Genomic DNA, 12,083 nt, shown 5'->3' on the forward strand with positions numbered 1-12,083 from the left:
CTAGAGCAACCATACGATTAACATGGAATCCTGGCAAGTCACCCTGAGAGAAGAGTTTCTCTTAAAACCTAAACCAGCATTCCCTGCACTCATGGCCCTGCAGAGAAGATTGACAACAATGCTCAAACTGTGTTTCAGGAAAGATTATCTGTCACTTTTGATCTCCTACGTGCAGGGAGAGGGGAGACTTATAGCTTCACACATATGATAGAGGGTACAGGTGAGAAACAAACAAAAAGGAGTCCCTGTAACAATAATATGTAAACTATAGGGCTAGAAAAGCTAAAATTAATCTTTAAAAAATGTATTTTGAATAAACCAAATAAATCCTAATTGGAATGAATTCTAAAGCAGTTTATCACTTTTTGTGATTTACTACTGATGTAAATCCATATTTAACTTTGGTGAGTACTAAAGATGTAATCTTCCTTCTCCCCACCTGTTTAATTTGATCACATTTAAATGTAGGTCCAAAGTAACCAGTTCACCACAAAATCAATTCCTCCCTAACTCATTGGAAAAAAGGTGGCATATTTCTGTCTTTAACTCACCTTCCTGGATGAAGTTTGGGTTGATGATCTGAAAAATATATATATACAGAAAAGAAATAGAGAAGTCTTTTTAACAGGACAATGAAAAGGAGGTGAAGCTGAATAAAGTATAAGGAAGTTGATGTAAGTATTACTGAGAAGGTTCAGAGAGGACAGTGAGTGCACCACTCCAACACTTGTGATTGCCACAGTCTGGATTTGCAGAGTACATCAGCCTATGCTAACAGGAGCAAGGAAAGGATTCATGGCAGAAATTGCAATCACTCTTTCACCTCCTCATAAGTGTGGGTGTACATGTGGAGGTGAGTACTTGAGTTCCAGTCTCACTCCCACGTCTTCTATTTTTGTCACCATGTTCCCTGTCTACAGCTTGCAAAGACCAGCCGGTTGTTCCCTCAGCAATCAACATGACTGGCAAGAAACAGTACAGTTCATGTAGTTGTCTTGTTATAAATAGAACTGAAGAGTCCTGAGATGCATAAGATGTTGCCATGTGAGTTATCCAGGCAAAGAACCATGTAGTTTTGTCTGCCATAGCAGCAGCAGCAGCAAGCAGCCAATTTCCCCTGAGAAGACGACTAGAAACACAGCAATGAAGCAAAAGTCCAGCCTCTGTTCTGTGGCCTCTGCAAGTGTTAATCTGAAGTATGCTGTTTCTCAATATGGGAAAGTTCTATTGTGCCTCAGTTAATGGTAGGCTGGTTTAAAAGTCTGCAAGCTTTTACTGTAACAAACAAACTACATTTTTCTTAACTGATTATTCTTTAAAAAAACCCTCAGGCTATCATTACTATTTCCCAACACTCTTACTAGAACAACAATGCTGGTTTGGATTTAAACATTTTAACTTTAACAGTTTATTGGCAGATGTTAATTGTTATATGAGTATCCATAGTACAAGAAATGCCATTCAGAAACAACTTCTTCAATTGATCTAACAGCTTGCTTTAAGGGGGCATTTTTTAAAAAAACATTTATTATTTAAGCTAGTAGCCATAACATCTGAACTGCATTTTGCTTCTTTTGCGATTTAGTCCTATATTGGTATGTACAACAATTGTATATTAATACAACCCTGCCCTCAAAACCTGGTCTAAACCAACCCTCACTCCCTGGGATTTTTAATGGTTTTTTTCAACCCTGGTTAATAGACTTTATTAATTTGTCTAAACTCATTCAAAAGTTCCACAGTTGGATCCCAATCTTATGACAACTTATTCCCTTATTATTCAAAGCACACCTTCAGTGAGCAGAGTGTATTACAAAGTAATTCCATAAATTAACATATATTTGTTATTATCTAGAAATGTAACACCTGGTGTCTATATTTGGGGCTTTAGCTTTCAGATTCTTTCACTACTCTCAGTATATTGGGAGTGTTATTTGTATCCTCACAGGCTTTAAAACCAACAATTGTAACGTATAAGTGTTTGTTGGAAACCATTACATTTGATGTCAGTGAAGTCAGAATTAAATGGAACAAACAGTTGGCCTGTTCTAAATAAGTCAGCAAAGGGAAACTTTCCCTCGCCTTTTTTGTATTAGAAAATCTTTATTTGCACATGTGTTCTCTTACATTTCTATGGCATGGAATTTAACTCATGACGGAAGTCTGCAAGCTTTTACTGTAACAAAAAGACTTTATATTCCAAGGTTGGAAAGACAAATATCCTTCATCAAACTTTCAATAGTAAGAGGATCTTACTGCCTTAGCTGTGTATGAAGGCACAATTTACAACTGCCAGCTTCAAGCAGATTTTGTATATTCATATTGTTTTGCTGTGTACCTTTAAATTGTTTATGAGGTTTTCTAGGGTTTGCCCAAGTTCACCCAGTGGATTTCCATGGCTGAATGGGGTTTTGAAACCTGGTCTCCAAGTCATAGTCCAACATTCAAATCTCGATGACATGCTGGCTCCCATATGTATATACATTCAGTTTATAGTAATATATATGTATTTGTATTTTCTTTCTTTCTCCCCCCCCATGCCTTTTTGGAGTTATAAATGTCAAAAATTCAGTTTAATTAACATGCATAGCACAAAAAGATGTCTTTTTTCCAGAACACACTCTATACAGTAAGCCCTTGGTATCTGCTGGGGTTTGGTTCCAGAACCCCCCAAATCTTTGAATGCTTAAGTCCCATTACATACAGTGGCATAGTAAAATGGTGTCTCTTATATAAAATGCAAAATCAAGGTTTGCTTTCTGGAATTAAAAAAAAAACCATTTTCAAGGCATGAATGGTTGAATCCACGGAAGGAGAATCTGTGGATATGGAGGACTGACTGTGCTCCTGTTGGAGGGATAACCAGAAGCACAAGAAACTGCAGACAAAGTACGAGATGGGGTAAAATTTAAATCTGACCCAAGTCAGAATTTTGATGAGTAGTACAATGTGATTACTTTCAGACAAAAGCTATTGCATCAGGACTGATATTAAGATACTAAGCATTTATTTTATTTTCATATTGTTTTGAGACTTCTGTAATACTATAAATTAACATTTAACGCATTCTTGAATCTTCAGTAATACTGTTACCGTTGTCAAATCCTACTTGCTAGAATGAACATGTTACACATGGAAAACTGCTCTTCCTGCCTATGAAGCAGGAGCTTGAAAATATCATGTTATGAATTATATGTTCTGTTGATTTGCTGCTGCTCATTTTTAAACAAAGGAGAAAGACTGCATTTTATTTTTATGTTTTGCTTCTAGCTTAATAATTAGTATGCTCATTCAGCTTTCTGACATAAGGAATGCCAGGTTTTCAGTAACTATTTCTACCCACATCTCTGATCTGTTATTGAAGATCACAGATAAGGTACTATTTTAACACTGGCAAGGTTTGGCTATGAAAATGAGCTCTGGTTTGCAGCCTGACAGGTTGTGTGTGTAAAATTTAGGTACATTATGTAGCATGTTTTTCCACACAACAGAATTTCTAGGCCTAAATCCTCTGTTACTGATATAACTGCACTCTCAGTGCAATGGAACTCCTCTCCCTTTCCTGCATCCCTTGAAATCACCTGAAAGGGGTTCATGGTGCCCTGTTTGGCAAGATTTGGCAGGGAATAGGATTTTGCATGCAATGGATAGACATAGCTATAAATGGGATGAAATCCAGCATGGTATAGTGGCTTCAGTGCAAGACTAGGACACTGGAGGAATTGAATCCCTGCTCGGCCATGGAAACCCACTGAGTAATCTTGGGCAAGCCACAATCTCTCAGCCTCAAAGGATTGCAAAGGCAATTCTTCCAAACAAATCTGGCCAAGAAAACCCCATCACAGATTCACCTTAGGATTGCCATAAGTCAGAAATGACTTAAAGGCATATAACAGCAATAAAAGGATGAACAAAATATTTTCACCAACAATAACAAGCTAATTTTTAGAGCCCAAGAACAGTGGACTCAATATAACATTTTAATGCATTGAACACATACATGATTTTGTCTTAGCAGGTGGTTGGTGTATGTAAGGTATGAGCATTAAACATGCCTAACTCCACTATAACATTTTTTAAGATTTCCAAAGTGTCTACCTTCCTTGCACTCACATAAGTATGCAAGCAAAAAGATATTTATGGTAACAAGGCACACATTTTTTAAAAAGAGGATTTATACTCTACTCTTCCAATGTATAAATCATGCTGATGGGAATTACTAGTACTGCTGAATTAACTCTGCAGACTTAATTCACTTGGACATAGTGCTCAGCACAGAAAAATGTTGAAACAAACATTTGCACACCTAGAACATTAAATCTGGTGTTCTGAGTTCTAAAGATGTTCAGTCTCCTTGAAGAACAGCTTCAGAAAACTGTAGTGGATCCAGAGTTTTATTCCAGTGATATGACAATCTCTGAGGATAATTCTGTTGGTGGGGAAAAGATTTTCACCAATTTCCCCATAATTCTACAGCCTTTGAGTCACTTCCCTTGTTGTTTCAGAAGGTTCACCAAACCTATGGAGCAGAATTTTAGGGGACTGCAGGGAGAGAGGGGCTGGTGAAAGATAGAAAATATCATTCCTGGAGGAATTTTGGGCGAAGATTCCAAGTGGTTCCTAGAAGATTCAAACTTTTTGTTGAATTATACAAGGTTTATGTAACCTGGTTGTTTCATTTCACATGTGCATATTGTTAGTTTCGAAGTTTTAAAAATGTGTAGGTTTATTTTTTCCATGCTATTTCTGCATGTAGTATTGAATTTTCTGTTAAAGAGTATCCAGGAACACATCTCTTTCATTAACTGAGGTATATCTCTATATATTTTTACCAATTTCAAAACCAAAATGAGTGGCCAGTCTCTGTAAAGGGAAGTTGTTTCCTCCTCCAGCAACAGAGGGCAGTTTTGTGCCAATATCTATGAATGAATTTTGGAATTATCATCCAAACAGTGCCTGCCAGGTCGTGCCTGCAATATTTTTCAGGGAAAAACCAAACCAAACCAAAAAACGCTAGATGGCCATTGTCAATGGCATGTATCTTTCATCTCGACATTATCCTCCTAAGGGGACAACTTGACAACCCAAATTAGTGATAATCTATGTTTGTCATCAGTTTCAAAGAAATTACTATTCAAGACCGAAGGACCCTTCTCATCACACCACACATCATGGTTTCTCTCATCCCATCACACACAGTATGTGGGGATCTCTCTTTGTCAATGTATTTCAGACTGGGAATATTTAATCCACGCAAACTGCTTGTTCTTCTCAAACCAGTCACTTGGTCACAGGAGATCTGACTCTCCCATGCCCATCTTTCCACATTAAAAACTGCTCTCTAGGTGGAGAATTTGATTTTTGATCAAATACAGTGATGAAGGTTGAATATTTTACAGTAATTTTTGATAAAGTTTTTTTTTTCTGGAAGAAAGCACAGCATTTAAGGGGCATTTAAATTTCACCTGTGTTCAAGTTCTGTGCACCTAGGAATGCCATATCCCAGCGGCTCCTGGGACAGTCCCATTTTTGTAGGAACCGTGCCCGTCCTGGCCCGGTTCCCCCCAAATGCTGGCTTTGGGCCCGGCCTCTGGGCCGGGCCTGCTCATGTGGCCACTGCCGCAGCCACTAATGCGGCTGGCTGGCCACCCACCTCCTCCTTGGCAGCGCACGGCACTTGCCTGGGCTGGCGGAGCGCGTACTCGCCCCGCTTGCCTGCCTGCACGCGGGTGGGCTAGGAGAGAGGAGCTCATCCCCTTTGGCCAGCCAGCCAAAGGGGATGGGCTCCTCTTTCATTGTGCTGCCGAGGCCACGGCACTGGCATGGTCGAGCAGCAGCACGCTCTAAGCAAGAGAAGCTCGTTCCCTTTGGCTGGCCGGCCAATGGCAGAAGAGCAGGGCAGGGCTGACAAAAGGTGCCAAGGATGAGAAGGAGGTGGAGAGGCCATTTCAGGCTGCCTTGGTTTTTTTTTTTAAATTAATTTTTAAAAATATACAAATACTTTTAAATATATACAACCCTGCCTTGTTTTTTTATTTTATTTCATTAATTTTATTATTAATATATACAACCCTGCCTTGTTTTTATTAATTTATATTATTAAATATATACAATCCTGTCTTTTTTATTTTATTTCATTAATTTTTATTATTAATTAATTTATATTATTAAATATATACAACCCTGCTTTTCATGCTACCAGGTCTGTCTTGTTTTAACAATGATAGTGGTGATGATGATGATATCAGCCGGCTTCTGAGGCATGTGCTCACTGTTTCCTAAGACGAGACAGTGTGACTTTCCAATGTGTGTTTTTTGTGCATTTTTTGTGCTTTTAATGCTAACAAGGCTGCCTTGTTTTGACAATGATAGTGATGATGATGATGATGATACTATTACACTCTGATGCATGGTCAATGTTACAAACTCATGAACAGTGAAGAAAAATCAAAGTACAGTATCTTGACCAAGTACATACTTCTGAGAAGTACAGTTGGTGAAAGAAACCTGAAACCGAGGGCTAATCCACTTCTTGTTAAACCACCTGGACATGTTAAATATGCATAGCCATGTTAACCCATGTTAAGTGTTAAACCCAAAGGGTTTGGTTATTGAATAAGCCTCTGAAATATGCAAGAGGCTGTGTTAAATGAAGCCATGTCAAATGCCCAAATGTGCTATTGTGTGTTTTGGAATTTTTTCTGCGTGTCCTCCATTTAAAAAATATGTCCTACATTTGGGGCTAAATTTTGTCCTACATTTTTTCACATTTGTCCCGGTTTGGAGGTTGACAGTTATGGCAACCCTATATGCATCTGTAATAATTTCGCTGGCATCTTGCTGCCATAAAGGGTTACTGAGAGCATTAATAGATAGATTAGAAGTTACAGGACAAAACCAAGTGTTGGGAAGGATGTAAGATTACTGGAAAAAAACACTGGAACCATTTATGAGTTAACAGGTACGGCAGATGCTAGAAGTTCATAATCTCTCACAACAAGATCACCAGAAGGACAAACGTTCACTCACAGTCACAGGAACACAGGACTGCATTTCACACAATAAATATAGAAAGCAGCGCTTGAGTCAGGGGTGGGGAACCCTTTTTGCTCAAGGTAGTTTAGACAATAATACCTGTAATCCCTTACCATTTGGTCATGCTAGCTGGGGCTATGGGAGATGTAGGTGAAAGCACTTGGGAAGCCAATGGTACCCTACTTCTGACTTATTGTGAGTTTGTACAGAACGTACTATTTCTGGAACATCAGAACATGGTGCTTGTAGGCCTGCTCCCTGACCCTTTCACACACACACTGTACTATTGAGCATCTCATTTTTACCAAGGCCCCCTTTTTCTTTGTCCATAGGTCTCGCATTCATGTAAACAAAGCTCTGTGGGCAACAAAAGTAACAATGAATATTCCTATTACAAGGATTTAAAAATAATCTGTAATTGAAAGGCACAGAGAGTACTGTGGTATCAGTAAACCATTGTTTAGCCAAAATCAAACCCACTGAGGAAATGGGAAGGTAGGAATTTACCATGCTATTATGTTTCAAATTTGCCTTCACATCTGAAGTCTGCAAGACTTATTTTCCTATAAGACATTTATTTTATTTTATTTTTTGAAGTGGCTTTTTCTGTATTTACTACACATATCCCCAAACTGTAATCCCCAAACTGCAAATGCACTTTAAACCTACTGATCATGGTAAGTAGTTAATATTGGTTAAAAATATGGTAATTTCACACAGATAATAATTAAAAGGATATTTACGTAACTACTGAAGGATTATAATAATTAAAGATCATATCTACATAAACTGCCGAGCACTCTCTTTCCTTAAATTGGCAGGATCTGTTTTAGCACAATCTAACTAATGCAGTAGTAATTTCTAGAAAATGCATAGCTGGGCAGAAGGAGCATATCAGAACTGAGCAGAACACAGTCATGTAAGTCATTGCTTGGAAAGCAGAACAATCCAAAGTTTATAGTTAGCTACTTTATAGTTGGTAGTCGTCTGCAATGTCTGCAAAGCCAGACTGCTCTAGTGTTGGAAAACTTGCACAGACCAGATGATGGTGCACTGGATCTGAATGTAAATGTCAGGGAATCATGAGGCGGCTTTGGCACTGTGTACTTTTCAAAAATAGAAAGAGAAATAAATATTGCAAAAATCCAAGAGGACTAATATTTGTCTAAAGAACTAGCTGGGAAATATAACATTGTCTAAACTTTAACAATGTTAAGTCGAAGGCTTCCATGGCTGGCATCCATAGTTTTTTGTGGGTTTTTCGGGCCATGTGGCCATGTTCTATGGCCACATAGCCCAAAAAACCCACAAAAAAACTATTTAACAATGTTATTTGACAATCAATTTTTAAGTAACTTAATTAATAACTTAATTCTGGAATTAGTTTCCAAGAAGACATTATAGTTATTTGCTTCTAGAGATTCAACTGTTTTGGAACTTGGATTTATTTTTTATTTTTTTTAAAAAAGGCAATGTATTCGCAATGTATTAAGATGTCCATGATCACTTGGCCTATTATGTGTAAAATACAAATGGCTGAGAATGTGCTAGTGTAAGGGTGCCCAATGTGGCCACCACTGTACAGTCAGCCCTGAATGTATTCTAAATGCAGAGACAGAATTTTTTTGACACTATTTAAAAATAGGCATACAATTCTTTGGCGAAAGTAGTACTGGGTTGCAGGAAGGGGATGGTAGAAAGGGTCATGGTCTACCTCCATGCTAGTGTTGGGGTCAAGGTCATCACATTCTGACTCCTCTGAACTGTTTGTCTCCTTTTTGGCAGCATGGAGAAAAGAGAACAGAGTTACAATCAGTACAGAGATTAAAGACACAAGAACAACAGAGCAACGGAGAGCAACATAGATATGTGTGCTGGTAACTAAAATGCTTTCCAACAGAAAAGCACTAGGAAGCAAGCAACAGACTGTGACAACAACAAAAAGGATAGCAGCCTTGAAATTATTTGGGAAGGGGCGGAAAATTAAAATGCAGTAATGGAAGCAGCCATATGAAATGCTACCTCTGCTACACCAACTCCCCAGTTTGCCAAGGCCCTCTAAGATGCCACAGCAGGCCTGGTGCAGCCAGTAGATTTAATAGTCTAACAAGCGCATTTTCAAACAGGGAGTTTTGAAGGAGTTCAATCTCCCAGAGGTACAACATTTTAGAATTTGAACTGTGTGACACTTCAATGGATTTGTCAATCCTTTAAATTTTTATGTGGTTCATAAATTTCAAACAGCTTGAATAGAAATGCAACTTGAAGTTTCCAAATGCAGAATTCTAAATGAACACCCACCTTAAAAATCCAAATCATATTTTGTTTCTGTTTTGGCATTCCTTGTCCCCAATTTAAAGAAACAGTAAGAGCACAGCAGAAGATAGCACACTTGCCAGACATTCAAATACACCCTTCCTCCAGTCACTGAATTAATTCTTATGGTACTGAGAGCACACTGTACTGGGTACTGGGTGTGGTGATGGCGACAAGAATTAGTCTAGGAATCCTAAAAACCACTTCATCCCACCCACAAATTAGCCTTCTTTCTGTTGTCAGAGATGATTACCCATGTCACTATGCACACAAACACAGCAGCACTTCAGGCTCCTTCTACAATAGTGAGTTTTTATTCCATGTAAGATTAGTCCATACTGTATACAGATAAGTATGAATCACAGCAGAACATGGTGAAATCACCTTCTGGAGTACATCTTCCAGAATCAGCTAGCCAACATCAGCATGGGGATATTCGGTAACTGTGTTCCAAAAATTCACTTTTGTAGGTTCTGCATAGCCTTAACAGTACTATGAAGCTTGTGTAATAAAGGTAGGAGGAATATAATGTGATCTTTGATCAAAATGTCAAGAGTTATACTAATGAGTTTTCAAAATTTAGAAAGTGTGTATTCATTTTATGAAGACAATCAAGTGCCAAGAGCAAAAGAAATTCTTTTACAGATGCAAAAAGACCAAAAAAAAAAAGCACCTTGTGGCACATTACAAAATAATGGGCTAAGATCTTGTGACATAAATGAGTCTACTTCAATGGCTCTCAAATGTCCCTAGGAAGTATGCAAGAGTTACTTAAGGGGGACACAAGACTTGAAGGCCCTGATCCCTCCTCCTCCCCCCAAAAAGTGTCAAATTTATATGTGTTGAGTTAAATATTCAGTTTACTTAAATACAACTGTTCTAATTTGAACAATGTTATTGCCTTATAAAATGTTAAAATGTGAACACACATGAATGTGCAAATGAAAATATGCACAAGAAAAAAACAAATTATTTTCATATACTACATCGAGTGGGGTTTGCCACTGCCTTTCCCTGAGGCTAAGAGCATGTGATTTGCCCAAGGTCACCCAGTGGGTTTTATAGTCAAGCAGGGGATGAAAGCTTGGTCTTGAGTTATAATCCAACACTCAAATCACTGATGATGCTATGCTGGCTCTCACGGTCAACGGTGGTTTTTGTTTGTTTGTTTTGCAGTTTCTTGATCTCTCCAGTTCCCAAAGGGGTGAATTGCCTCTTCTGGAAACCTCCAAAAGTAGCAAGTCACCTTTTATAGAGCCTGAAGCTTCTCTGCACTGTTTGCCAGCTGTGTTGCTCTAAAGGCCAAAAAGTGGCTCCTTGATCTGCCACAGTTGCTTTAACAGTTTCACTTGAAGAGGAATTTTAGCAGATGTTGCTAGCTAGACAGGAGAGGAAAGCTACACCTGTTAAAAATCAACATTCCATTCAACTATTCTTATAGTGCAATGTGTATCCTCCTCTAGTTGCTGTTTTGTGCCATCAAGTCATTTCCACCTAATGAAGACCCTAACGAAACCCTATCACATAGTTTTCTCAGTAAGATTTGTTCAAAAGGGGTTTGCTATTGCCTTTCTCTAAGGCTGATAGAATGCAACTTGCCCAAGACCACACAGAAAGGAGATTATCACACAGGCAAATAAAAGGGGAACATAGCGGTAAGCTCCTGTCAATATCATGTGATAAAGAAAAGTTTATCATACAATGTCACACTACATCATGATTATTCCACAATAATTCCATGAATAAAGAGGAATTCTAGCACCACTTTTTATTCACCAGAATTTTCAGTAAATAAAAAGTGGTGCTGGAATTTCTCTTTATTCATGGGATAAGCACGCCATCATGCAAGGTGTGATAATTTTCATGCTAAAGCATGAAATTGACAGTAGCATTCTGCTATGCTCCCATCTGTTTTGCCAGTGTGATAACCTCCTAAATTTCCAAGGCTGAACAGGGATTTGGAGTCTGGTGTCTCAGAGTCTTGACACATAAACTGCTACACTGCACAGGTTCTTTAGACTCTGCAGTAATTAAAATTAGCATAGGCAAACACAAACAGAAGAAGAATACTAGTACAGAGGAGTGGGCAAACATAAGTAATAATAATAATAATAAACAAGTGAACTACAACTAAAGAAAACAACCTCTATTATAAGCACTATACACATGGCAGTGCTTGAGTTGGTAGCATCTCTGTTAATTCTATTTTGGTCCCAATTCAATCTCATTACTGGTATACCTAAAAAGAATGCATTCAACTGGGACTACATAATATGTCTAAGAATCTATTACAACATGAATGATTGAATTTAGACTTCTTCCATTTAAGAATACATTATTTAAAGGTGACGAAATATACTGGGTTCGATTCCAGATCCTGAGCATAACACTAGATGTTTGGTTCACTTAGAACCAACATTTTCATTAGGTATACCAGAGTCCAGTGATTCCAGAGGCAGTAGGTGCATTCATGGCTCGAGGCTTAAAAATGACTAACAGAATATCCCTACAAACATGCACTGCCTTTTGGAAGACAATCCACAGCAACTGATCACAACTGCAGATTGGGCCTTTATTTCTACTCATCTAACAAGAGAGAAGGTAGGGTCTGACCACTCTAATTTATTAGGTGTTATGGTGGGCAGTTTCACAACTCCACAACTCCAGTTGCCCCACAACTCATGACCCTTTTTTACTACAGCTGATACAGACAGCCAAACAACTAAAAGGCA

General features: G+C 38.3%; 1 protein-coding gene across 1 annotated transcript in view; it reads right to left on the reverse strand.

The window, feature by feature from the left end:
* KALRN (kalirin RhoGEF kinase) overlaps positions 1-12,083 on the reverse strand; it is a 695,315-nt gene that overhangs the window by 12,367 nt on the left and 670,865 nt on the right. The window contains 2 exon segments of the mRNA XM_042446189.1: positions 552-579; positions 8,750-8,809. Coding sequence (XP_042302123.1) covers positions 552-579; positions 8,750-8,809 — 88 coding nt within the window.

The sequence above is a fragment of the Sceloporus undulatus genome, chromosome 1, assembly GCF_019175285.1.
Source record: "Sceloporus undulatus isolate JIND9_A2432 ecotype Alabama chromosome 1, SceUnd_v1.1, whole genome shotgun sequence".
Classification (NCBI taxonomy): domain Eukaryota; kingdom Metazoa; phylum Chordata; class Lepidosauria; order Squamata; family Phrynosomatidae; genus Sceloporus; species Sceloporus undulatus.